Genomic DNA, 27,993 nt, shown 5'->3' with positions numbered 1-27,993 from the left:
CAAATGAGCAGACTGTGTGAAGGAAGAGAGGAAAGAGAGGGAGCTGATAACTCTGAAGAGTCTTCTCTGAGCCAGACACATGCATTGTCCTCTCAACGGCCCGATGGCCTGGATGTCATGGTGCCACTGTACAGATAAGGAGACAAAGGAAGTGACCTGCCTACCCTGGGGAGACATTTGGAGGAGATGAAGGAGAGAATTAGACCATGAGGCTGAAAGCTGGGCCTCTGTTCCACGTGGAGAGAAAAAGAGAAACAATGGAATCCCGAATCTCAGCATCCCATGACCATTTCTGCTGCACTAGCCAAGGGCTCGTTGGTTCTCACTGAGCTGGGTCTCTGAGTCCTCTTACCACCACTCTAGCCAGATGGGACGGTGTGTTCTTGCACAAGGCCATTTAGTGATATTTCTCTCTCTCTCTTTTTTTGGCTGTGCCCCCGGCCTATGGAAGTTCCTGGGTCAGGGATTGAACCCGTGTCACAGCAGTGACCCAAGCCACTGCAGCAACAATGCTGGATCCTTAACCCACTGAGCCATAAAGGAATTCCAGCCTTTAGTGATATTTTTAACATAAGTGCTAAAATAACTGAGAGCCCCGGTGAAAGTGAAGGGTATAAATATATTTGCAAATAATCACTTTGGCTTCTGAACTGGGGACCTCAGGCCTCCAACCTGAGTAGGTCTTGTCTAGCTGTTGCCTATGTCAGAGCCCAGGACTTTCAAGTTAGAGAGCTTATTTGGTTCCTAGAAAAAGTGGAATGAAGAGTGACAGCAGGTGCTTTTACTCAAGTGATACCCAACCAAAGGGGCTGCCACTCATAGAGATTGCAGTATGAATGATACCCGTCCAGTTGCTCAGTGCACAACCTGTGCAGCTGTATTGGTGATCTTGGACATAACTTTCCTGGACAAGGATGGGTGAAAATACACCTGAGAAGCACAGAGATAACAGAGCCAACGGATGCTCTGAACCCTGCAAAGGCATAGTATCAATCAAGATGAACAGACTTGAGTAAATCCACTAACTTTCTGGTATATCACAATTGATAGAAGGATTATAAGAGCATATTTATCAATTTTGAGTTGCTCTAAAACCAAACATGATTAAATCAAAAGTATGTTACAGTTATTTATAGTATCAAGTCTTTCATATTTTTAAAAGTTGATGTTGAATGTAACTTTAATATCCTGCCTCTTTTTTTTTTTTTTTTTTTTTTGTCTTTTTGCCATTTCTTGGGCCACTTCCATGGCATATGGAGGTTCCCAGGCTAGGGGTTGAATTGGAGCTGTAGCCACTGGCCTACACCACAGCCACAGCAACGTGAAATCCGAGCCACGTCTGCAACCTACACCACAGCTCAAGGCAATGCCGGATCCTTAACCCACTGAACAAGGCCAGGGATCTAACTCCACAACCTCATAGTTCCTAGTCGGATTCATTAACCACTGTGCCAAGACAAGAACTCCAATATCCTGCCTCTTCAATTCAGTTAATTGTCTGTTATGATCTACCCATGAAGGAGTTCCCATTGTGGTGCAGCAGAAATGAATCTGACTAGTAACCATGAGGATGCAGATTTGATCCCTGGCCTCGCTCAATAGGTTAAAGATCAGTGTTGCTGTGAGCTGTGGTGTAGGTTGCAGACATGGCTCGGATCCTGTGTTGCTGTGGCTGTGGTGTAGGCCAGCAGCTGCAGCTCTGATTCAACCCTTAGCCTGGGAACTTCCATATGCTCTGGGTGTGGCCCTAAAAAGCTAAAATAAATGAATGAATGAATAAATAAAGAAATCTGCCCATGTACTTCTTAAGTCAAGATGGTGTGATGGTATAATTTGCAGTTTTCACTTGTAACCCTGTATTTTCACTTGCTTTGAAAGCATTTCTCCCATCCTCCAGGGATAAGGTTTCACTGGAATTAAAACATCACCCCATTGGGGGAGAGACAGTGTCAGACCATAAATCAGAACCCCAAGTTCCCAAAGTGAAAAATACATCAGAAAAACAGAAAAGAAGCTGATGAGGAGTTTCTGTTGTGCAACAGAAACGAACCTGATTAGTATCCGTGAGGATGCGGTTCTTCACACACAGCACAGCAACTTGGGATCCGAGCCACGTCTGTGACTACACCACAGCTCACAGCAATGCTGAATCCTCTACCCGCTGAGCGAGGCCAGGGATTGAACCCTTATCCTCATGGCTACTAGTTGGATTCGTTTCCACTGCTCCACACAGGAACTCCCCACTTGCTCTTTAGAGATGACAAAGTTTTTGTTCATAATGAGTGGGATGATCGATGGGGAAGGGGAATGGGTCAGAGGCTCAGAGAGGATCCTGTCTTCACAGCAGTACTTCTCAGCTCTGCCTGCGCATTGGAGTTACCTGGGAGCTTAGAAAAAGAACCCAGTGCCAGACCCATTCCAATCAGAATCTGTGGGGGTGGGACCCAGGCATCAGAATTTCTTAAAGCTGAGAACCACTACCTTTGACCCTATTTATAAATGAAGCAGTGGAGGCTTGTCTGTGTCCAGTTGTACCAACTCCAATTCTACAGCTGCTTACATTCTGGTTCTCCTGAGGTCTGGTTTCTAGCTCTTTTATTTTATTATTATTTTTTTATTTGTCTTTTTTTTGTCTTTGTAGGGCCACACCCGTGGCATATGGAGGTTCCCAGGCTAGGGGTCTAATCGGAGCTGTAGCCTACACCACAGCCACAGCAACGCGGGATCTGAGCTGAGTCTTTGACCTACACCACAGCTCATGCACGACGCTGGATCCTTAACTCACTGAATGAGGCCAGGGATCGAACCTGCATCTTCATGGTTCCTAGTCAGATTCGTTAACCACCATGACAGGAACTCCGGGTTTCTAGCTCCTTGAAGTCTGTTTTTCTATTTATGTATTTACTTATTTGGGGTCTGCACCTATGGCCCACAGAAGTTCCTGGGTCAGGGATTGTACCCAAACCACAGCAGTGACATGAGCCACAGCAGTGGCAATGCCAAGTCTTTAACCTGCTGAGCCACCAGGGAACTCCAGCAACTGGTTTTTATGTTGAAGAAGGAGTTTTTTATTTAGCTGAGTGTGTTAAACAGCAAAGAACTCAATTCTTGATTGGATTCCCTTAGTGGAGTTAGGCAAATCTCTGAAACTCTTTCTTTTTTGTCTTCTTAGGGTTGCACCCGTGGCACATGGAAGTTCCCAGGCTAGGGGGTGAATGGAAGCTATGGCTGCTGGCCTATGCCACAGCCACAGCCACGTGAAGTCTAAGCCATGTCTGCGACTGACACCACAGCTCACAGCAACTCCAAATCCTTAACCTACTGAGCGAGGCCAGGGATTGAACCCTCATCCTCATGGCTACTAGTTGGGTTCATTAGCACTGAGCCACCACAGAGATTCCTATGATGCACTTTGAAATGGGGATGATTACCAAGCTTTCAGAGCAGCCTGGGAAGAAACTGTGGGAAAGAGAGTCCTTTAGAAAGACAATGATTTGAGAAAAGCTGTCCTTTACAGCAGATTAGTTAAGGTCCATTGTCACCTACTTCTAATTTCAGAGGTGCCAGGACACGAGCCCTGCTGTGTGACTTCTGATACCATGGTTACATTTTCGCTTCAGGTATCAGGTTGGGGAAGGAGTTGCTAAGAATGGAGAGAGGTGTCAGAAGATCCTAACCAAGGACAAGGGGGTTCTGGTCCTGGCTGCTGCCCCCATCCCAGAAGTGCTGTTGGGCTCTGAGTCTATTCTTCATGAACCTGGGCTGGGCTGGCCGACACAGCTGAGCATCGCAGCACCTCACCCAGGATGGGTGCCCTGTGGCCCCCTGCCTGCACACCCAGACCTAGGGGAGGCAGTGTCTGCACTCCTGCATGATATCCACCAGGGGCGCTACTCATGGGACAGACAGTGCCATTGCCACTGCTGACGGAGGTCTCTGCACCCTGCTTGCTGAGATCTCCAGGTTTTCATCAGAGGCAGCCTCTCCCAGGACAGAGGCAGCCTCTCCCAGGACATAGGCAGTGCTCTGCTTTCCCCCCGGGGGTGGATGACAGTTAGGGATGTCTACCACCCCCTGAGGTCATCACGGCTCAGTGGAAGTACCGTCCCCTTGGTGGAAAGGCCAGGACTTTCCGAAAAGAGCCCACCTTGTGTGGCCATGGCAACCCATGGTCTCTTCAGTCACGACGCCCAGACATGGGCACAGGTTGATGCCCAAGGGGGCGAGAGTGGATAGATATGCGCCCTAGTGCCTGTTTATATAGACATATATTTCCTGCATAAGTGCAAAGCTCAGAGCATATCTATATCATATGAGTATATAGTATACCATGAGGTGTCATTTTATAAATATGTTCATATCTATACACACAAAATGCTTCTTTGGGTATGATGTAAAGGCATTGTGCATGTGTCCCAGGAATGAAGCCCTCTCACGAAAGGCCTGGGGTCTCCAATTCCTGACTTCAGACAGAGGCGGGGGTAAGGGCATGAGGGCAGCGCACAGAACTAACGCAAGGATGTGAGCTTGGAGGGAACTGGGCGTTTTGTCCCTCAAGGGTGGTGATTTGATGAGTTGAAATGTCCTCACAGTTCCAAGGTGTTCAGGGAGTGACAGGTAAATTCTAATCATCTCACTTTGGGGGGCCACCTCCAATCAGAGGACCGCCCCCTCTCCCCAGCTCCTCACTCATCTCACAAGCTACTGGACCCAGGGGTGCAGCACCTCTGGATCCCAGTTGACCTGCAGGCATGAATCCTAGGGTTGGGGGTGACAAGCACTGTGTCATCTTCAGGGCAAGAAGAGGACCCAATACCCCTCCCCAGATCCAAGCATGGAGGGGACTGTAGGGGGTCTCTGGTGAGGTTCACTCTGTAGGATGCAAGACTACCCCCTTGGAGTTTCCCACTCCTCAGCTCAACCTTTCTTTGAAGCCTCAAGTTTTATCTTCAAAATTCAAGCATACTTTACATTCCACCCATAACACAACCATGACCTGACAAAACCCAACCACTTCTCAATCACTTGAGTTTTTTCCTCCTAAACCACCAGGTAGAAGACACATTCTAGAAAGCTGTGCCAGCTTTATCCTGTGGCTGCTACTACATGTCACTGTGTACCACCCCTTCCCAGTCTGAGAAGCTTGAGCCTCAGCTGACCTTGGTCGCCTCCTCCTGACCCCTCTGCCTGCACCCCTCACAGCCAGTGAGGTTCTCCCCCATGTCGCGGAGCTTGCCAGTGTGGCCAGGGGGGCACAGGCACATGACCTGTCCCTTGGTCTCCTGGCCGGTCCCAGCACTGCAGGGCTTCTCAGCACAGGACCTGGCGGAGGCTGCCACCCCCGGGGAGAGGCTGAGCATCAAGAACACAGCCGCCTGGGGTGCAGTGTAGCCTCCAAGAACTTGAGGTCTGGGCCCGAGGCCCCAGAAGCTTAAAGGCTGGTTTGGGGTCACCATGATTCTGGGGACTGTGTCCCCGGCGGGGGCGGGGGGCGAGGTCTCTGACTGGGGAAGGTATCTCAGTGCACAGGGGGATGCCAGGGGTCCCCAAGCAAAAGGCAGAGGAAAATTGTTAGCTTCTGGTGCCCAGTGCCAGGTGTAGGTCAAGGGGAGGCAACAGCTACAACATAGAGGATGCACTTGCACCAGGGTGGGGGTCGGGATGCAAGGTCTAAAGGCGGGACACAGCAGACATGACCCTTCAGAGATCCCTGAACTGTGCAGGTTTTAACCCTGCACAAAGTAAACTCTGGGGCACAGATGTCATCAGCGGATTCATTCTCTCATCACACACCCACTCCATGGGGAAGGGGCGCAGGCAGAATTTCCAGCATTAACTGGTGTTTCCTGTGCCAAGGACAGACCATGGAATCCCCATATAAATGTTCCTGTGTTGTAACTCCACTGTGACAGCAACAGTCACCAATCTGTAAGCATGTACATCTGTAAGTATGAGGCTAAGTGCTTTTCTCTCTACATGTGAACCTTGTTTAAACTTCCCTGGTACTAGTCCCATTTTACAGATGAGGCTCAGAGAGGTTACGAAACTTGCCCAAGGCTGAACAGCTCATGTGCAGTGGAGCTGTGCTTCGACCTCGACTCTACACCTCTTAACCATCCTACAGTCTGAACTACTCGAACCCCTTTCAAGGCAAACAATCCTGACCATACCTGCCGTGGTTGCCTCTGATTCATCTGTCTGTCCTGGAGGGGTTGGGATGGAAGCCTCTGTTTGGGAGGTGGCGGGTTTGGCTGTTGGCATCTCTTCTCCTGAGTGCACAGGGCTTGAGGACTCAATTTCGAGAGGGGCCTCTGCAGGGCGCTGGGTCTGCTGGGTCCACGCGTATTCTGGGATGGCGGTGCTGATGGCAACCTCCAACCCCGATGTGTGGCCAGACAGGTCTCCGCTGACCTCAGTTCTGTCTCCGGAAGACACGGGAGTGGCCAAAGGCAAGCCTGATGCCTCTGGGCCCACATCATAGGTGGTGGTCGACTCTCTGCTCACTTCTGGGGCAGCTGAGACCTCCCTGGTGCCTTCCTGAAAGGCTGAGGTGCTGACGCTCACTCCCAGGCCTGAGGTTCCCTCCAGGTCAGCTTCATGGAAGGCAGAGGTGGCTTCAGTCAGATCGGGGGACCCAGAGGCTCCTCCACTGGCCTCAGGGGCAGCAGATGCTCCTGTCTCAGCCTCAGGATAGGCCGATGACTCCCTGCTAGATTCTGGGATTGGTGGTGCCTCTACCCCAGACCCGGGGAACCTGGGCACATCCCCAGATGCAGAGGCTTCTCCACTGGACTCAAAAAGCTGGGGCGTGTGGGTTACAGGGGGTCTCTGGCCAAGTTCCTGAGAAACGGTTGGTTCAGTAACACCCTCCACGAACTCAGAAGCGATTAAAGTAACTTCTGGAAGTCCCGAGGCCTCCCCACTGGTGCTCGTGGCTGCAGAGGAGTCCCCACTTATATCGGTGGTGACAGAAAAGTCCCCACTAAAATATGGAGTACTTGCTGGCTCGCCACTGGGCTCTGCCAGCCCAGATTGAAGCCCGCTTAGGTCCACAGATCCAGAATGGTCTCCAGACATGTCTGGTACTCCAGAATGGGCACCGCTAAGTTCCAAAGTGCCCGGAGGCCCTTCTCCTGCTTCTTGAGCCGTTGGAGCCTGGGTTACAGACTCCACCAGAGTTCTATCCACAAGATAGACAGTGGGAGCACTGAGGGGAAGTCCGCTGCCGTCATAGGCTCCGGAGGGCAGGCTGCTCCCAATTTCAACACCAGAGGATTCTCCACTGACCTCCGTTACTCCACTCGGGAGGCCACTGAATTCTGGAGGCTGAGATGTAAACCCGCTGGAGTCAGTGGCTCCAGAAGCGAGTCCACTGACATCCACTACCCCAGATGCGCCTGAGAGATCTGCCTCTCCCGAGGGGAGGCCGCTGAGTTCCACGGACCCTAAACCTTCTTCTTCTTTCCGGGTCGTTGGGGTCACTTCAACCAAACTGGTGTCCACGAATGTAATGCCAGAAGATTCCCCACTGCCACTCGTGGCACTCGAAACTAGGTCAGGGGTTCCGGATGGCATTCCACTGAACCCTGGCCACCCCGATGGCTGCCCACTGAGATCAGGGACCCCGGATGTCTCTCCACTCACGTCGGTGAGGCCAAATGGTTGGCCAACGCCAGAAAGAACTCCTGAAGCATCCCCACTGATGTCTGGTTGTCCGGAGGACAGTCCACTAAGCTCGGTCACACCAGATGTTGCCCCAGAAAATCCTGACGGCTGCCCACTGACCTCAAAAAGCCCAGACGTTCCCCCGCTGATGTCAGGAAACCCTGATGGCTGTCCACTGACGTCAAAGAGTCCAGATGTTTCCCCACTGATGTCAGGAGACCCAGATGCCTGGCCACTGAGTTCTGCTCCTGAAGGGTGCCCGCTTGCTCCCCCGCTAATGTCCAACTCACTGAAGGGAAGCCCAAATGTTTCTCCAGCGCCACTGACACCAATGGTTCCTCTTCCTTCTAGTTCACTTGCAGTGGTGGCGGTGACCATCTCCACCAATGTAGTATCCACGAGGGAGACAGTTGGGAACCCAGATGGAAGTTCACTAAAGTCAGGAAGGCCAGAGGATGGGCCACTTCCAAGGTCCACCCCAGAATATTCACCACTAAATCCAGAAGGAAGGCCACTTACTTCTGGAGCTTGCCCACTTTCTAGTGTTCCAGAAGGCATCCTGCCAACATCCAAGTCCCCAGAAGCTGACCCAGCCAAGTCTTCTTTCCCAGAAGTCAAACCACTGAGATCCTCAGCTCCAGAAGCATAGATCTCCAGACCTTCCCTTCCAGAAGGAAGTCCACTAAGGTCCCCTACTCCAGAAGCAGAGCTCTCTAGATGATCCTCACCTCCAGAAGGAATTCCACTGAGGTCCTCCACTCCAGAGGCAGAGGTCTCTAGATGACCCTCTCCTCCAGAAGGAAGTCTGCTGAGGTCCTCTACTCCGGAGGCAGAAATTTCTGGACCTTCCCCAGAAGGAAGCTGGCTAATGTCCTCTACTCCGGAGGCAGAAATTTCTGGACCTTCCCCAGAAGGAAGTCTGCTGAGGTCCTCTACTCCGGAGGCAGAAATTTCTGGACCTTCTCCAGAAGGAAGTTGGCTAATGTCCTCTACTCCAGAGGCAGAAATTTCTGGACCTTCCCCAGAAGGAAGTCTGCTGAGGTCCTCTACTCCGGAGGCAGAAATTTCTGGACCTTCTCCAGAAGGAAGTTGGCTAATGTCCTCTACTCCAGAGGCAGAAATTTCTGGACCTTCTCCAGAAGGAAGTCTGCTGAGGTCCTCTACTCCGGAGGCAGAAATTTCTGGACCTTCTCCAGAAGGAAGTCGGCTGAGGTCCTCTATTCCAGAGGCAGAAATTTCTGGACCTTCCCCAGAGGGAAGTCTGCTGAGGTCCTCTACTCCGGAGGCAGAAATGTCTGGACCTTCTCCCGAAGGAAGTCTGCTGAGGTCCTCTACTCCGGAGGCAGAAATTTCTGGACCTTCTCCAGAAGGAAGTCTGCTGAGGTCCTCTACTCCAGACGCAGAAATTTCTGGACCTTCCCCAGAAGGAAGCTGGCTAATGTCCTCTACTCCGGAGGCAGAAATTTCTGGACCTTCCCCAGAAGGAAGTCTGCTGAGGTCCTCTACTCCGGAGGCAGAAATTTCTGGACCTTCCCCAGAAGGAAGTCTGCTGAGGTCCTCTACTCCGGAGACAGAAATTTCTGGACCTTCCCCAGAAGGAAGCTGGCTAATGTCCTCTACTCCAGAGGCAGAAATTTCTGGACCTTCCCCAGAAGGAAGTCTGCTGAGGTCCTCTACTCCGGAGGCAGAAATTTCTGGACCTTCTCCAGAAGGAAGTTGGCTAATGTCCTCTACTCCAGAGGCAGAAATTTCTGGACCTTCCCCAGAAGGAAGTCTGCTGAGGTCCTCTACTCCGGAGGCAGAAATTTCTGGACCTTCCCCAGAAGGAAGTCTGCTGAGGTCCTCTACTCCGGAGGCAGAAATTTCTGGACCTTCTCCAGAAGGAAGTTGGCTAATGTCCTCTACTCCAGAGGCAGAAATTTCTGGACCTTCCCCAGAAGGAAGTCTGCTGAGGTCCTCTACTCCGGAGGCAGAAATTTCTGGACCTTCTCCAGAAGGAAGTTGGCTAATGTCCTCTACTCCAGAGGCAGAAATTTCTGGACCTTCTCCAGAAGGAAGTCTGCTGAGGTCCTCTACTCCGGAGGCAGAAATTTCTGGACCTTCTCCAGAAGGAAGTCGGCTGAGGTCCTCTATTCCAGAGGCAGAAATTTCTGGACCTTCCCCAGAAGGAAGCTGGCTAATGTCCTCTATTCCAGAGGCAGAAATTTCTGGACCTTCTCCAGAAGGAAGTCTGCTGAGGTCCTCTACTCCGGAGGCAGAAATTTCTGGACCTTCCCCAGAAGGAAGTCTGCTGAGGTCCTCTACTCCGGAGGCAGAAATTTCTGGACCTTCCCCAGAAGGAAGTCCACTGAGATCCTCTACTCCAGAAACAGAGCCCTCTGGGCCCTCACCTCCAGAGGGCAATCTGTCAACTTTAGAAGTGCTGGACCACGTAATTTTATCTTCATCCCCTGAAGCCAGTCCGCTTTCCACAGGCAGGCCTGAGCCCACTGCAGAGGTGAGCCCACTGGAATCAAGGTCTTCAGAGGGCAGTCCACTTGCAATTTCCCCTGAGGGCTGCCCACTGTAGTCTAGGTGTCCTGAAACTTCTCCACTGCCTGTGAAGTCACCACTGACTTCAGGTGCCCCGGATACTTCCCCAGAACCTGGCAGCTCAGTCCTGCTGGGCACTGGGGCTGAAAGGGTAGATGGCTGCTCTGAGGGGAATGGCTCCTCTGAAGCTGATGGCTTCTCTGAGGGGAACGGCTCCTCTGAGGGGAATGGCTCCTCTGAGGGGAACGGCTTCTCTGAGGGGAACGGCTCCTCTGAGGTTGAGGGTGCTTCTGTTGCAGAAGGGCCTTCTGTGCCCTCCTCTGTTGCTGCACTAGTGGGAGGCCACGTAGGAGGGATCCCTGAAGGAAAGGAAGAAGAAAGATGAGCTGTGGATTTAGAAACTCTGCCCCATTTTAAGCTTGTGCCAAGAAGCTGAACTCCATTCCTTCCACAGTAAAACTTCTCTCTTAAGAGCTCAGAGATGTGTGTGGACATTTTCTATTTTTTTTTTGGCCACGCCCACAGCATGTGGAAGTTCCTGGGCCAGGGATCAAACCCACGCCACAGCGGCGACCTGAGCCACTGTAGCAACATTGCCTGATCCTTAACCCCCTGAACCACATGGGAACTACCAAACATTTTCTTACGGAATCTGAATTCCACCAGGGACCGGGAAACAACCTGCCTCAGGCTGTACTTTGTGAGACTCTAGGGGGTGCTGCCCACACAAGCCACAGAATGTGGGGGCCTGGCTGCCACTGAAGACAGTCAAGGTCACTTTTCACGTGCTTCCGCCTTATCACCTCATTTATCTAAAACTATGATTTTTAAAGTGTGTTTTCTGGACCATCTGCACAAGCAACACTTGGGAGCTTGACAGAAAAGCAAATTCTCAGATCCCATCTCAGTTCCACAGAATCAGGAACTCTGGGGTGGGACACGGCACAGTGTGTTTCTTATTTATTTATTTAGTCTTTTTGCCGTTTCTAGGGCTACACCTGCGGCATATGGAGGTTCTCAGGCTAGGGGTCGAATCGGAGCTGTAGCCACTGGTCTACGCCACAGCCACAGCAACGCAGGATCTGAGCCGTGTCTGCAAACTACACCACAGCTCACGGCAATGCAGTGAGTGTTTTAATACGCTCTCTCAGAGTTCCCATTGTGGCTCAGCGGTAACGAATCTGACTAGTATTCATGAGGATGTGGGTTCAATCCCTAGCCTGGCTCAGTGGGTTAAGGATCCGGTGTTGCCATGAGCTGTGGTGTAGGTTGCACACGCAGCTCGGATCTGGCATTGCTGTGGCTGTGGGATAGGCCGGCAGCTGCAGCTCCTATTCAACCCCTAGCCTGGGAACTTCCATGTGCCGCAGATGCAGCCCTAGAAAGCAAAAAAAAAAAAAAAAAAAATTTCTCCTGACTATGCTGATACTCTCTGAGTGTCTGTTCACTGGAACTCTTCCGTTTGAAGCTGGGAGGGCCAGATGATGTTTGCAAAAATAAACAGCATTTTAAATTCTGAGAGCCCCGTAACAGAGGATTTGGAAAAGAGAAAAACAAACAAACAAAAAAACCCAAACAACAAAACTCCATCATCCTAATAATCGAGGTCACATTATTTCCTGTCTTGTTTCCTCTGACTTTTAAAAATGACTGTCTGGGATTGTCCCTTGCATGTATTTTTCGGCTAATTTCCCGGGTGGAGAACCTGGGCACAGAGGGTCCTGGATCCCAGCGCGCAGGCTCACAGCGTACTCTCCTTAAAGGAGAATCCTGGAGGGTAGGTGGGGAGTTCAGTAGAGCAGTTGTGGCATCCAAGAGGCTTGATATTTATATATACATATCAAAAAAGCTCTGGGATGGCCACTTACAGACATGATGGAGCCTTTCTTCTAAAAATAAATTTAGGTTTCTTTTCAAAAGCAAAGCAGTTTATTTTATTTTTTTATTTTTTTGTCTTTTGTTGTTGTTGTTGCTATTTCTTGGGCCGCTCCCGCGGCATATGGAGGTTCCCAGGCTAGGGGTTGAATCGGAGCTGTAGCCACCGGCCTACGCCAGAGCCACAGCAACGCGGGATCCGAGCCGCGTCTGCAACCTACACCACAGCTCACGGCAACGCCGGATCCTTAACCCACTGAGCAAGGGCAGGGACCGAACCCGCAACCTCATGGTTCCTAGTCGGATTCGTTAACCACTGCGCCACGACGGGAACTCCCGCAAAGCAGTTTAAAGAAAAAGATATAGAATGGACAGTGGTGATAAGATGGTTCCCAGATATGGCTCTAATCGGCAAGGTGGTGGGAGACTGAAGCAATATTGGAAAACCTGTTTATGGGGCCGACAGTGTCACCTCTCACAGATAATAACTCCCATCAGTGGCTCCCAGAGTCCTGTGCCAAGCCACAGGTTCATGCCAAAGAAGACATGGTTATGCTTGTCCCGGTGAAGGGCAAGGAAACGGCCATGGGCGGGTGTGGCTGCCGGATGAGGTCTCTGGGCCAGAATCCCACCTGCTCCACCCACATGCCCTCATCTTTGGGTTTTCCGCTTCCAGAGGAGCACCCGATGTGGCCAAGTTGCTTGGGAACTGTGTGCATTGCTTGAGTATCTGGATGAATTCATGGGAAGCGCTGATATATTCCTTTTTTCAAATCCATGTGCCCCTTGGCCAGCTGACTTGCCCAGACGCACACTCACGACTGTGCCCTGCTTTAATGCAGCCTTACCCAAGCTGGGCCGAGGCAAAAATGGCCCTGTGGTCAGATGCATCTGGAACTCTTGCCCCCTCTGCCTTACAGTGCATATTAGCATTTCCAAGGCTCTGAAAAGATTGCGGGGGTGGGGGGTAGCTTGCTAATCATTCTGGAAGCCAGCATTTCCCAAACCTTATGGGTAGAAAACACTTTTTCTTCTCTTTTCTCTTTTTTGTCTTTTTTTTAAGGGCTACTTCTGAGGCATATGGAGGTTCCCAGGCAAGGGGTCAAATTGGAGCTGCAGCTGCCAGCCTAAGCCACAGCCACAGCCACAGCCATGCCAGACCCAAGCTGGGTCTGTGACGTACAGCATAGCTCATGGCAACGCCGGATCCCAGACCCACTGAGCGAGGTTGGGGATCGAACCCGCCTCCTCATGGATACGAGTCGGGTTCGTCACCGCTGAGCCATAAAAGGAACGCCTAGAAAACACTTTTCCCAACAGAGTTTGGGGACTGTTGCTTTCATCCCATCAAGTCCCAACTGATTTCATCACGAGAGAGGCTGCTCGGGAAATGCTGGCTGGGGATACCTGGGCCGGAAGAGGGACAGAGGAGGAGCAAGGCAAGGAGAGAGGTCACAGTCAGACTGCTAACAGCACCCCCTACCCCAGGTCATTTCCTCTCTACTCCTTTCCCTCAAGGGCGCCTTCTCCAAGAGAGTTTTTAGGAGGTTAGGGATCAGGGGTGTAAAGAAAGGAGCACAGCATATGTGAAAATCGTCTGATGGATACAGTGCTGGGCATCTGGGGTGTATAGATGGAAAAGAGTGAGTGGGGTGGGGTGGGGGGGAGAGAGAGGGAGGGAAGGGGAGAGAGTGAGAGAGAGAGGGAGGGAGAGAATGTGTTTCACAACCCGAAGCTGCCTTTTCTCTCCCTTGGGGGTCGGTCTAGCTGGAGTGGCCCAGGTGGCTGGCGTGGCCCACAGCAGCATATCAACTGTTATTAGGGCTGGACAACCTGAGCACAGGTGCCAGGGAGAGAACACCCCCCCCCCCGGCCCCCAGAGCACCCCCTCGGCTGACAGACATGCCCCAGAGCCTGAGCCGCACAGACCTGGCAGTGGGGAAGTGCCCACTGGGGTGTAGACGAATTCCCATTCTGTCCGGTTTTCTGGCTCAGTGGTGAAGGCTGCGACTTCTGTCGTCTCCTCGCCCACAGGGACAGCAGCCACCCCGGGCCCCACTTGGGTAGCGATCCGTTCCTCTAGGTCTGGGAGAGAGGTGGGCGTGCCACCCTCCTCTTCTCCTGGAGAGGGCGCCACCGCCGAGACACCTAAAGGGGACATGGGTGGTGAGGGTTCCTTCTCACCAGTGTGACCCGTCTCCGGCTGGCACTCCTCAGGGCAAGGAGGGGACTCTGAGTGGGCCAAGCCTAAGCATAAACTTCGGGTCCTTCACCTCCCACTTCCCACCCCGTCCAGTGGGATGGCTCTGGTCCTCAATTAATAAGAGCCTTTTGCCGCATCTATATCAATAAGCACATACCATCAGCACTTTATTTCAGGGTAGTCTGAGGCACTTCTGCAGAATATATTACCCCTGCCAGGCTTTGTTTAAAGGTGTTACGGGAGTTCCCATTGTGGTGCAGCGGAAATGAATCTGACTAGTATCCATGAGGATGTGGGTTCGATCCCTGGCCTCACTCAGTGGGTCAGGGATCCAGCGTTGCCATGAGCTGTGGTGTAGGTTGCAGACGCGGCTGTGGTATAGGCCGGCGGCTGTACCTCCAATTTGATCCCTATCCTGGGAACCTCCATATGCCGCGGGTGCGGCCCTAAAAAACAAACAAAAAAAGTATGATGCCATCCTGGCACTGGAGGGGTAAAGGCAGGGTTCACTGACTGGGTAACTGTTCTGCTTTAGGGGAACCCACCAGTGGGCTTGATGGGGAAGGAAGCTGAACTTCTTGGCAGTTATATACAAGGCTGAGATCATGGAGGGTCAGGGATGGATGGCGGGGATGCGCGGCTGGGAACTTGCTGCGAGGCTAAACCTTCTGATGCCCAAGAGCACGGAGAGGGGTACGGGGGGCAAGAACCTCATCAAATCTTCTGGGAGGGAAGTGGCTTTCTTGAGGCTGGCAGAGTGGGACGGAACTTTCTATGAATTGGGTTTTATCTATTGATCGAATGTCTTTTTAGGGCATATGGAGGTTCCCAGGCTAGGGGTCGAATAGGAGCTGCAGCTGCCGGCCTATGCCACAGCCACGCAGGGTCCTGGCTGCATCTTTGACCTATACCACAGCTCACGGCAATGTCGGATCCTTAATCCACTGAGCGAGGCCCGAGATGGGCACCCACGTCCTCATGGATCCTAGCTGGGTTTGTTAACTGCTGAGCCATGATGGGAACTCCCTGAATTGGGTTTTAAAAGGTGACTTGGGATGTCTGGGACACTTGGGGATGCTCAAGATTTTTTTAAAATGAACTTTATTTTGAAATAATTATAGATTCACGGGAAGTTATGAATTACTGAGTTTTGATGTGTAATATATAAAATGGGACACAAGCCATTACTACCCTCTGCATTCTAGGCAGTGCATGGAGCCTGTGGAGACTCACACAGTCAGAGCCCAGCAAGGCCTTGGTCACACCCTCGCTCACTGAGTTATTCGTGGACCTTACTCTCAGAACGCTGGACAATTAACAAGTGTGAATTTTGGGTGCTTAGTGAAGAGAAATAGAGCAATCTGACATTTCTGATCACAAAAATATTTAGAAACATGAAAACGTGACAAGAGTGTACAAATTAAAACAGACTGTGTGTGAGTGTGTGTGGGATTTATTTATTTATTTTATTTTGTATTACTCAATGAATTTATTACATTTATAGTTGTACAATGTGTGTGATTTATTTATAACGAAAACCCTAACATTTACTGAGCATTTACTATGTCCCATGCACCATACCAAGTGTTCTGTATGCACTACTCCAGTTACTCCTTCCAGCAACTCTTTAAGGTAGGAACTATTTCATCACAATTTTATAGATGAATCAGGAACAGAGAGGTTAAATGACTTACCCAGGGTCACACAGCTACTGACCAGCAAAGCCATAATTAAAATTTAGGTCTGCCTGAGTTTAGAGCCCATGCTCTCAGTCATTTCTCTCTATGTGTCTCTGGGGGCACTTTATTCTTATTTCTTTTTAGGGCTGCACCTATGGCATATGGAGGTTCCCAGGGTAGAGGTCAAATCGGAGCTGTAGCTGCCAGCCTACACCACAGCCACAGCAACATGGGATCCGAGCCACATCTGTGACCTAAATCACAGCTCCTGGCAACGCCAGATCCTTAACCCCCTGAGCGAGGCCAGAGAGCGAACCGTGTCCTCATGGATACTAGTCAGGTTCATTACCACTGAGCCACGATGGGAACTCCTGGGGGCACTTTAGAAGGATGTACTTGCCTGGGGGTCAAAGCCTAAGGCCATGTTAGCTCCAGAGCCGCCCCTGCTCAGAGGGTGGCTTTTTCCTCTTTTTTCTGATGAGTGAACAGAGCTCAGGAGGGGCCAGGAGGGGTGAGCCCAGGGGAGTCACTCCCAGACAGAAGATAGGCTAGTGGAGAGGTGAGGTCACGTACCTCGGAAGCAGAAGGCGTGGTGCCGGGACAGTGGGTCCAGGAGGCCCGTCTGGTTGGGGTAGAGGTAGACAGTTCTCACGCCCGGCTTGTCCCCACCGCAGGCTGGCCTTGGGGTGACAATGGGGTAGCGGAGGCTGCCGTCAGCCAGCCAGCCGGCGTAGCACTTGTCCAGGCCGCGGCTCCAGGCAGCGTAGAGCTGGCCCGTGGAGGCCAGTGTGGCATTCTGGGATTCACAGAACTCCTGGGCTTCCCGGAAGGTGAACTGCTCCAGGCGTGTGGCAAAGAACACTTCCCCTGGGGGGCAGAGGCAGGTGGCAGGTGTGACCCTCCACGGTCATGGCCAGTGCACCCCTCTGCTCACCCAGGGGCAAGGCAACTGAGCTAAGACGAGGCGGTCACTTTCCATGGAAACAACCTCCCCTCCTGTCTGAATTCTCATCACACGTAGGCACCCCCTCCTCTGGCTGAGAGGCACTCTCTTGGGCACCCTGTGCTCCCCTAAATCACAGCACTTAATCACTGGGCACTGAATGCTGTGGACCTGAGGCCCCACCCCCACTCTCACCCCCACCCTGTGGGCCACTGTTGGGGGTTGGGTCCCAACATCCAGGACCCGACCCAGGTCCCTGTCTGACGTGGGGGATGGAAGTTCACATTTATTGAATACCTGCTTATCCCAGGCACTTGCCAGGCACATCTCATTTTAATACTCAAAAGAGTCTCTGCTATGAGCATAAATCAGCCCCATTTGACACATGAGGAAATTGAGGCCTAGACAGGTTAAGTAACTTGTCCATGTCCCACACCAGTGGGTGGCAAGGGACATTCTTTCCAGAATATGTGCATGTCCAAAATTGGGTTCGGTGGAACAGTAATTTGAGGAGTTAATTGAAATGGAAAGAAATGACACAAATCCAAATAAATGGTCTGTCTTTAAATAAGCTTGGGCGATGCTTGGTTAAGCAGAGTCAAAGAGGTTTTTCTTAAACTGCAGGACTTCTCAGAGCTTTTGATTTGTTTGCGGGCGTTGGGATTCTCTGTGAGGTAGATGGTGTTATTACACTTCTTGGTATAAGGAAATTGATTGATTTATCCACAGAATTCATTGCCTTTTAAAGAAACCAAAGCTCCCCTGCAAGGCTGGGAAATTCACATGGACTGTCTGGGAAGGACAGAAGGGGGAGGACCTGAGATAGAAGCTGGGAGGGCCTCCCTTCTTAAACTGGATCCTCCCCCCGCTCCCCTCCCAGGTGGGAAGAGGACTAGGCAGTTGGTACCTCCCCCTCCTCTGTGTCTCCCCATCAGCCCCCTGCCCATCCAGAGCCCAAAATGCGAGCAGGTGGCCTGTACCCTCGAGTCTGTCCACGTAGCAGTAGACATCATAGGTTTCTGATGGTGGCCGCACGCCGTAGGTCCTGACCCCAGGGGTGCTGTCCTTGTCACCCACACACGGAGTCCGGGGGCTCACAATGGGGTATCTGCAAGCAGACAGGAGGGGCAGGTGAAGGCCTGCTCTGGGGCTGGGGGACACGGGGCCCCAGGGTGATGATGGCAGGTCCCTCGGGGACCCCGGCAAAGGTGTCATCTACTGGCCGGTGGGATTCAAACCAGGAAGGGGAGGGGTCTCGGGGCCCCTGGGAGATGCCTGGATTTGGAAGAAAATTCCCACTTCAGAGATTTTTCTAGCTGGAGGGGACTGGGGGGCTGGGTGAGGGCTCTTTCACTATGTCTCTTGAGGCAAAATGACCAAGGACTTAATGTCACCAGGGGCCCACCTCCACCCTCTCAGAATATGCCTTGGTTCTGGGGGAGAAATTACAGGGGTAGCCATGAGCTATTAGTTAATGAACCCATGGTGTGGCGGGTCCCCCATCTGTGCTGGGCCATAGGCTCTGCCTTCTCATGGCAAGGTTTGGGCTGGGAGGGGTGCCCCGCTTATCTGTCACCTGACAGTCTGGTCCTGCAGCCAGCCGGCGTCACACTGCTCGTAGCCTGCTTCATAGGCGGCCTGGAGTTGCTCAGGCGAGGCGATGACAGCCCCAGTGCGCAGGCAGGCCTGCTGTGCCTCCTCGAAAGTCAGTGAGTAGCGGGAGGAGCCCGGGCGGTAATGGAACACAACCCCTGGGTAGGGAGGAGAAGGGAGAAGGAGAGACGGGGCAGGCTCAGGGCATGGATGGGGCACCACAGTGCTAGTGCCCATGGTGCCTGGCTCTCAAGCCTCTGTGGGCATGGAGGGAGCCCTGGTTCCTTGAGGAATAACCTCTCTTTATCCACTCCTTCTTTTCCTACTCCTGATCCTATTCCTAGCTGAGTTGTTGCTCTCTGCTTGTTCAAACTGCTCCTGAAATCCATCTCCCTGAGAGAGCCTTCTAGGACTCTTCTGCCAGGCTTGTCCCCAAAACTCCTTTCTGGGCTCTTCACTCCCAGGCTGCTCATTTGTCCCCTTACTCTTTTCTTTTCTTTTCTTTTGCTTTTTAGGGCCACACCTGCGGCACATGGAAGTTCTCAGGCTAGGGGTCAAATCAGAGCTGTAGCTGCCCGCCTATGCCACAAGGATTCGGGATCCAAGCCGTGTCTGTGACCTACATCACAGCTCACGGCAGTGCCAGATCACTGACCCGCTGAGCGAGGCCAGGGATCAAACCCATGTCCTCATGGATACTAGTTGGGTTTGTTACCGCTGACCCACAATGGGAACTCCTGTCCCTTTACTCTTTAAAACAAATGCATTTTTTTTCTTATCCTAAAAAGAGTAAACAATCATGACAGAGCATTTGGAAAATACAGAGAAGGATAAGAAAAAATCAAACTGTCACCGGCGTTTCTTCCATCTGGCCCAGGGTCCTGGGTTCAGAGGGTAGGTGGTCCTCCTGACAGTGGCTGCAAGAGTTTGTGTACACTGGGTGTATTTCTGGGGAGTAGGCGCATAGATTTGCCAAATTTCCAAAGAGGTTGGGGTCCACACAGCCTGTCGTGGGGCCCCTACCCACTCTGCCTCTCCATTGCGTTCAGCTGGATACACATCTGCTTTTAACACTTCCCTGTGTGACCGGCTATGTCCCTATGTCACAGCTAGAGATTCCCCATCTGAGTCTGTCCCAAATTCTTTGTCCCGTCCTTTGTTAGATATTCATCTGTCCATCGGTACCTTCCCTTGTGGCGGCCACATGGACAGAGGGAGGGTCTCTCTGGCCCTAGGCCAACCCTGGGACCCAGCTGTCTTTGGTGTTATCCCCACAGTTCTCAACAATTCTTCCTGCTCAACATACTGTATTGATCTGGGCAATTCAGGTTGAAATTCAGCCACCTGCTGGCTTCCTGGGGGAGACGGTGGATGGCAGTAGCCACTTGCACCTCCCCCAGCAGGGGACATCACGAAGGCCCTTAGGGAGACCACCCCAATATGTCCTTTTCTCCCTGGACTTCAGTTTGCTGACCCGCTGAGCTCTGTGGGATGTGACATCCTGATTATCCAGACATTTATGAAGCACCGGAAACACCCTCATCTCAGGACAGGGCTGGCTTCCGGTTTTTCTAGAAAGGGCCATACAGAACACATTTTAGGCTTGGTGGGCCCAAAGGGTTCTGCACAACTGCTTGATCCCACCATTAGAGCCCTCAGTGGCCACAGACAACATGTTGCTATATGGGTGTCGCTTTGTTCCAATCAAATTTGTGGACATTTAAAAAAAATTTGAATTCTACATAATTTTCATTATATATCACAAAATAGCATTCTTCTTCTTTTTTTAAAAAATCATTTCTTGGGCTGCTCCTGCGGCATATGGAAGTTCCCAGGCTAGGGGTCTAATCGGAGCTGTAGCCACCGGCCTATGCCAGAGCCACAGCAACGTGGGATCTGAGCTGCATCTGTGACCTACACCACAGTTCGCGGCAACGCCGGATCTTTAACCCACTGAGCCAGGCCAGGGATCAAACCCGCAAACTCATGGTTCCTAGTCGGATTCGTTAACCACTGAGCCATGATGGGAACTCCAATATCATTCTTCTTTTGATTTTTCCCCTCCACTGTGTAAAAAGGTTCTTAATTCTTAGTTCAAAGGCCACAGAAAAACAGAGGATGGATTGGATTTGGCTCAAGGGCCTCACTTTACCGACCTCTGTCCTGGAGGGTCAGTGCCGCGAGGGGCCCAGTGCAGCCTCTATTCTGGGAAGTGCCTGGTGGGGTGAGGAGGGTCCCTGGACCACAGGGACCCTGCTCTCCGCAGCACTTTACCTCTATCTGTCGATATAGACACTGGTTTCCACCCACGACTTCCTTTGAAGGAAATGCTTTGTGACAAAAGAGCCACACACACAGACACAAAGAGTGTGTATGTCACTGGTCTGGCCCATCGCCCTTGTTTCACGAGAGAGGAGTGCCAAGTCTGACAGGAAGGAGGCTTGTCCCCAGGTCCCAGGTCACGTGGGAAGTACTGAAGACCACCCAGGCCAGGCTCTTTCCACCTGCCCCCTATGCGGCCCCCTGAGAGGTGGGCGCTTACCTCCTGGAAGTCGTGGCTGCCCAGGGAACTCAGTCGCACCAGGGGCCATGGTCACCTGCACGACGAGGTCCTCGCTGGTGAAGGCCGTTGGGGCCCCCAGGCCTGGTGTGGACTCCTCGGGAAAAGCCCAGGGTCTGGTGGCCTCACCGGTCCTGTTCTCGGCCTCAGGGAAGGCAGTGGCCCCTGTGCCAGGGGCAAATGTAAAGGGCTCCTCAGGCTCGGGGGCAGTGGGGGAGAATTCGAAGACGGGTTTCACCGTGAGGATCACGGTGCCTCGGGCTTCACCCTCGGTGATGTTTCGGGGCAGGGGCAGCTCCACGTCAGGCCAGGTCACTGTCTGGATGGTGATGTCCTCTTCACCACCCACCCCGAAGAAGTTCTCGGGGATGTCCACAAAGTCTTCACCTGGGGCAGGAGGCAGAGACAGGCATTAGCGCTCATCCCGGGGCTGGCTTAGGGCAGACGGACATCAGATCACCTCCTCCCCTGCTACGGGAGGAGAGCAACGACTGTGTGCCTGGCACCTGGTCAGGCCCATTTCAGAGGTCCTCAACGATTTGACGCTTCAGTAGAGGGCTGCCCAGGGTTTCCAGACTGCAAAAGAACGCAGTCACCACAGCACGAGCAATTGATCAATCAGCTCACTGCTTGTAAAACCATCCTGCTCCAACATCCCTTCCTGATCAACGCCAGCTGCCTCCTTAACTATTTTCTGAGCACCTTGGGAACCATCTGATGTTGGAACTAGCCAACGGGACAGTGTAAATCAGGTTCACAAAGAAAGCGACAAATCTTTCCAAAGATGCAGGAGCTGGATGAAAGTGCCCTGAGAGGACGGCCCGCCTCGGTCATGAACAAATGAGGGTCTGGCAGAAGTGAGCCACTTAGTAATTAATAAAGAGAGCAAGCACAGGGTTGCTACGACTTCAATCAGGGTGTTTGGGAATAGTGAAATGTTAAGAGAAGCTTTGCGGGGGAATCCTAATAATTTTTGCAAAAACAACCCTTTTTGTGTAATATCAGGATGTGGCAGTTAAACATGAAATGAACTATGTTACCGTGCTAGCACCAATTTTGTCATAAGACTCATGCAACTCCATGTTATTCACAGTTCTTTCCCTCCAAGAATTAGCACTGAATTGCAATTATAAAATAGACTGTGCAAAATATAAGATAAAAATGTTATGGATGGAACTAGAGATTCTCATACTAAGTGAAATAAAGTCAGAAAGAGAAAGACACATATATATATGATATCACTTGTATCTGGAATCTAATTTTTGGCACAAATGAACCTATCTACAGAATAGACTCATGGACTTGGAGAACAGACCTATGGTTGCCAAGGGGGAGGGGGAGGGAGTGGGAGGGACTGGGAATTTGGGGTTACAAACTATTACATTTGGGTGGATAAGCAATGAGGTCCTGCTGTATAGCACAGGGAACTTCCACTTGTGATGGAAGATTTTATGAGAAAAAGAATGTATATGTATATATATGACTGGGTCACTTTGCTATATAGCAGCAATTGACAGAACATTGTACACCAACTATAATGAAGAAATTAAAAAAAGTTTTAGACTAAACTTTCAAAATAAAGTCATGGTCAGAACGAATTTCCCACTCTTTTTAGTAACGTCTTGGCTCTCCTTTCAAAGCACATTAATTTAAAAGGGCAGCTCACAGCACCCTCCCATGGGGCATAGTTTCATGTCAGGATCTGCCATCTGGGACCACCATCCTTCCCCTTAGACATAAGAGGAAAGTGAAGCTCCAGGCCTTGCCTTTGCCATGGCCACACAGTAGCAAGGGGCAGAGATGTGGTTCGAACTTCAGAAAACAGACTCTAAACTGCATGCGTTCCCCCTGCTCTGGGCTGATGATAAGGCTGGTTATGCTGCAGCCTTCCGTGATTCTACCTCAGCTCTTCTGGGAACCAGTGAACTTTGGAGGTTATTGTGACATGGGGTTCAGGTATCCAGTGGCCTCTTGGAGGGGGTCCAAATGAACCCTCCTATTCCAGGATCTCTCCCTCAGGGCCCCAGTTTTGGTGGTGCGATCCCCCTTCTGGCATCCAGCCCAACCCCACCTGTGTAGCAGATGGCGTCGTAGCGGGATGAAGGATCTGGGTAGCCCGTCTGGTTGGCGTGCAGGTAGACGGTCCTCACGCCCAGGAGGTTGCCCCCGCAGTTGGGCCGGGCCTTGGAGATGGGGTAGCGCACGCTGCGGTCAGCCAGCCAGCCGGCGCTGCACATGTCCATGCCGCCCTGCCAGGCCAGGTAGAGCTGGCCCGTGGTGGCCAGCCGGGCGCCCAGCCGCCGGCACTCGTTGGCTGCCTCCTGGAAGGTGAACTTCTCCGGGGATGTTGCGTAAAAGACCTCACCTGTGAAAGACACCGTCGCCAGGGTGAGGACCACCCTCCCTCCCCTGCGGCTTGGACCCCACGTCCCCAGGGAGATCCATGCAGCTCCTTGGCTTTGGCCTCTAACGTTTCAAAGCCTGGGTCCCAGATGTCTCTATCTCAGGTCCTGCCCTCTACTTCCAGGGTGACATCGGTTTCCTGAAAAAGCGAGAACAACAAAGAGGCCACCAAAACGGCAAAGAGATGAGGCAAGTGTGGGAAATGTGAGGCCCAGGACCAAATTCCTGCTGCAAAGCATCTTCACTGGCACTTTGTGGTGGAACTTCCAGCCACCGGGGCCTCTTTCCCATCAGTCAAGCACTGCCCACTTGAGCAGTCCTTAAAAAAAATCCAAATTCTGATGGGAAAAACAGGCAGTAGCCTTTGACTCTCAAGACTGTGGTTCCCAAACTGGGGTCTCTAGTGTCCATAAAAGCAAAAGGACTGTGGGGCTTTTTTTTTTTTTTTTTTTTTTTTAATGGCCGCACTCGTGGCATATGGGAGTTCCTGGGCTAGGGGTTGAATGGAGCTGTAGCTGTCGGTCTATGCCACAGCCAGGGCAATGCCAGATCTGAGCCGCGTCTGTGACCTACACCACAGCTCATGCCAACGTCGGATCCTTAACCCACTGAGCGAGGCCGGGGATCGAACCCGCATCCTCATGGATCCTAGTCAGGTTCTTAACCCCCTGAGCCACAATGGGAACTCCCAGCCCTTTTGACTGTTCCTGAAAACCTAACAAGGGCGTGTGGGTAGGGACCAGGTGCTAGGCTTCTGGGGGTAGTCCTGGTGGTCCCTGCTCAGGAGCAGCTCTGGTTGGCCATCATAAGCGTCTTTGATTAGCCCAAGTGGGGACACAAATATTTGTTACTTAATAAAGTGACTTGGGCCCTGGAGTGAGACTAAGGGGAGGGACCATGGTGGTGAGAGAGCTGGGGATGGTCCTGCCCCACAGTGAGCCAGGCTGTGGGCTCCTTTTTGGTCTGGGGGCAGCTGTGAGCTGGGGGTGGCGGTGAGGTGACAGAGGCTGGAATGTCCAAAGGGGTGAGTGAGAGCAGATGGGGGGAGGGGTGGCATTCATTTGCCTGGGTAACTTGTGCAGCTCTGTGACCAAAATTAGTGCCCTTTACAAATTAGTGCAGAGAGAGACAGCTGCAGGTTCCTACCTGCTGCCCCCAGTGCTCTCCAGAACCAGCCCTGTGGGTGGCCTGGATAGGTAGGGGGCTGGCAGCAGGGAAGCAGAGAGACGGTGGCTGGGAGGCCAGCTCTCCTGGGGACTACACTTCTGACGGGCCCACCACGGAGTGGACTGGGGCAGGGGTCCTTTGTGGGGGGTGCTGAGGCTGGGCTGGGCTGTGATGGTGCAATGGCACTGGAGGATGGTGATGGATGGGTTAGGCAGCAGGGGTCCTGGCTGGGAGGGGCTGTCCCAGGTGAGAGGCCAGTGACAAGTATTCTCGGGCCCCGTGGTGGCTGGATTTGCAGGTACACTGAGGCCTTCTCTAAAGCAGAGAGCCAGGGAGCCAGACCCTCCTCCCTCCCCCTCCCCCACCCAGGCTGGGCACCCCGAAGTGGGCTGAAGGGTGTGGTGCCCTGGGTTAGTGCCCCGCCACAGCGGAGGCCCGCATGATCCCTGAGAGGACTAAGGGGATGGGCAGGGGGCTCGAGGAAGGGGAGCAGGCAGCCTCACCCTCCATCTCCTCGGCGAAGCAGTACACGTCGTAGGTCTCATTGGTGTCACGGATGCCGTAGGTTCTCACGCCAGGAAATTCATCCTTGTCCCCGTAGCAACCTTCCCTTGGAGTGTGGATGGGGTACCTGCCAGGAATCCAAAGTAGGGGCGTCACACTCCGGGGACAGAGGGGGCCGGTGACCTGTGCCCTTGTATCATCCTCGTCCCTTGCAAGAGGAAGCAGAGACTTACTGATGTATTTGCCAAGATCTGTCCTAGCTTGGTGGGCTGCTTGTGTTCATGGTTTTCCCCCCAGCTTTACTGAGATACATGTTTTCACCACTTTGGTGATGAAAAGGCAGCCCCTGGTCTGAATATTTATTGGTGCCAAACATGTTCTGTCACCAGCTTTTTGCAAACCTTTCCTGCAAAAGGCCAGAGAGTAAATATTTTGGGTCTTGCAGGCCCTAGGATCTCCACTGTGACCATTCAAACTTGCCATTGTTGTGCCAAGCCACCATGGACAATAAAGAAAAGACCAAATGTGGCTATGTTCCCATAAAACTTTATTTACAGAGACACGGGGTAGATTGAACTTGACCCATGGGGCATAGCTTGCTGACCCCTGCTCGGTATCGTTTGAGTCTCACACCAACCTAATGAGGCAGGTGCTATAACAACTCTATTTTAACTTGGAGGAAACGAGGCCCCAGAGACATTAAACAATGCATTCATGGTCACACAGCTTCCAAGGGTCAGAGCTGGGGTTTGAGCCCAGCTCTCTCTTGCTTTCTTTCTCTTTTCTTTCTTTCTTTCTTTCTTTTTTTTTTTTCTCTTGCTTTTTAGGGCCGCACCCTGGGCATATGGAGGTTCCCAGGCTAGGGACTGAATTGGAGCTATAGCCGCTGGCCTACACCACAGCCACAGCAATGCCAGATGTGAGCTGCCTCTGTGACCTACACCACAGCTCACGGCAATGCCGGATCCTTAACCCACTGAGCGAGGCCAGGGATCAAACCTGTGTCCTCATGGATGCTAGTCGGGTTCATTAACCACTGAGCCACAACGGGAACTCCTCATCTTGCATTTAAAAAAAAAAAAAAAAGTTAATGGGTTTTGTGTCCTAAGATCTTTTGCCTATTCCAAGATTACAAAGATATGTCCCTTGCTCTTTCCGTGGCTTCCAGCTTTTGCATTCAGAGCTCTGGTCCACCCCAAATGAATTGTCTGCTCTTGCTTTTACAGACTCGCTCACACAGTTGTGGTCCCTTGAAGACAGGGCTCTGACTCTTTTGCTGGGCAACGCATCCCTCAGCAGCATTGTTCAGGGAGAAACGTGCCACGAAGCTTAATTGATGGATGTCTTGCCTTACTAAAAACAAGCAGCATGTAAACCGGTTTACCAAAACATATAGGGAGTTCCCACTGTGGCGCATGGAAAACAAACCCGACCAGTGTCCATGAGGAAATGGGTTCCATCCCGGGCCTCGCTCAGTGGGTCGGGGATCTGGCATTGCCGTGAGCTGTGGTATAGGTCGAGGATGTGGCTCAGATCCTGTGTTGCTGTGGCTGTGGTATAGGCCAGCAGCTGCAGCTCGGATTCAAGCCCTAGCCTGGGAACTTCCATATGCCTCGGGTGCAGCCCTAAAAAGAAAAAAAGAAAAAAACAAAAAAACCAACCAACCAATCAACCAAAAAAACCTCTAAAAACCAAAAATGTATAAACGCCAAAGTTGACAAAAGAGGTAAGTGAAATGGTGGCAAAGGGAAAAGTGAGTAGGAAGCAGAAAGACATGTCATCTGTGCGGAGAAAATGGTCACATGGGGGGGATGTTGCTAGTGGTCACTCCCCTGACCACAGGATGGAAGACCAAGGATTTGGGACAGGTCATCGGGTGCCTGACCTAGAACCGGCCAAGGCACTGCTGCAGCCCCAGCCTAGGCTGGCCAAGGTGTTGTGCCAGCACTGGCTCAGGGCTGGTCCCTGTTCCAGCCCATCCCCCACCCTCCTTGGCTGTGGCCGCGGGGCTCACCTGACAGTCTGGTCGGCCAGCCAGCCGGCGTCACACTGGTGGAAGCCGTCCTCATAGGCGGCCTGCAGCTGCTCTGGTGTGGCGATGATGGCGCTATTCTGCAGGCAGGCCCTCTGTGCCCTGTCGAAGTCCAGGGTGTAGCGTGTAGAGATGGCTCTGTAATGGAACACGATGCCTGCAAGAGACGGGAAGGTGAGAGAGCAGGTCAGGCACAGCCTCCCATCATTGAGGCCCTCGCAGGATCATGGCCAGAGTCAAGGGGACCTTAAAGACAGCCAGGTGGACCTCTCGCTGATGAGTGGATCCCTGCTCCACATTTGCATGTGGTCCTTCTGCCTTTGCTGGAACATCTCCAGGAACAGGAGATGCTCCTCCCAAGGCACTTTCTTGGGATACCTGTGATAATTCTGATCATCGGAAAGTTCCCTCACTTGAACTAAAATATGCTTCCTTATAATGTTTTCTTGTCCTTCCAGGACCCCATATTTGCTTTGCAGAAAGAGGCATTTACTGTTCCCTGTACCCTCAGCCCAGGGCCTTTCTAGTGGGAATCCTGTTTAGGACACAGGCAGGGAATGAAACGTCTCTGGTGGAGCCTTTCAACAGGAAAAATTTGGGCTCTCTGAGGTTCTGAAACCAACCAAGGACACAATCCTTGGTCCCTCAAGGGTAAGGTAACCAGGGAGTTCTCATCCCTTTCTTTGGCTTCTGGAAGTGGAGGTGGGCAGAGGGACAAGCCACCTGCATGGAGAGTCAGGAGATGGCTCAGGCTCACTTCCAAGGAAATGTCAGGCAAGTCGCTCCACCTCAGTTTGCTTGTCTGTAAAATGGGGAGGGTCACAAGGCCCATCTCAT

The 27,993-nt window shown here is 52.1% G+C and overlaps 1 protein-coding gene across 4 annotated transcripts in view; it reads right to left on the bottom strand.

Moving 5' to 3' along the window:
- The window catches only part of ACAN (aggrecan), a 70,777-nt gene that overhangs the window by 10,508 nt on the left and 32,276 nt on the right, over positions 1 to 27,993 (bottom strand). For 2 of the 4 annotated variants that reach the window (XM_021098297.1, XM_021098299.1), the window contains exons 4-12: positions 27,139 to 27,313; positions 25,124 to 25,251; positions 23,122 to 23,415; positions 21,033 to 21,437; positions 18,474 to 18,648; positions 17,878 to 18,005; positions 16,528 to 16,821; positions 14,002 to 14,220; positions 6,171 to 10,556 (exon numbers count right to left, since the gene is read on the bottom strand). In XM_021098297.1, the coding sequence (XP_020953956.1) occupies positions 6,171 to 10,556; positions 14,002 to 14,220; positions 16,528 to 16,821; positions 17,878 to 18,005; positions 18,474 to 18,648; positions 21,033 to 21,437; positions 23,122 to 23,415; positions 25,124 to 25,251; positions 27,139 to 27,313 (6,204 nt within the window). The remainder of the gene's footprint in view (positions 1 to 6,170; positions 10,557 to 14,001; positions 14,221 to 16,527; positions 16,822 to 17,877; positions 18,006 to 18,473; positions 18,649 to 21,032; positions 21,438 to 23,121; positions 23,416 to 25,123; positions 25,252 to 27,138; positions 27,314 to 27,993) is intronic. The other 2 variants (NM_001164652.1, XM_021098298.1) reach the window with 2 other exon arrangements.

The sequence above is a fragment of the Sus scrofa genome, chromosome 7 (assembly GCF_000003025.6).
Source record: "Sus scrofa isolate TJ Tabasco breed Duroc chromosome 7, Sscrofa11.1, whole genome shotgun sequence".
In the NCBI taxonomy this organism is placed as follows: Eukaryota; Metazoa; Chordata; class Mammalia; order Artiodactyla; family Suidae; genus Sus; species Sus scrofa.
Note: the sequence above shows the minus strand (reverse complement) of the source record. Positions and strands in the feature narration are given on the sequence as shown.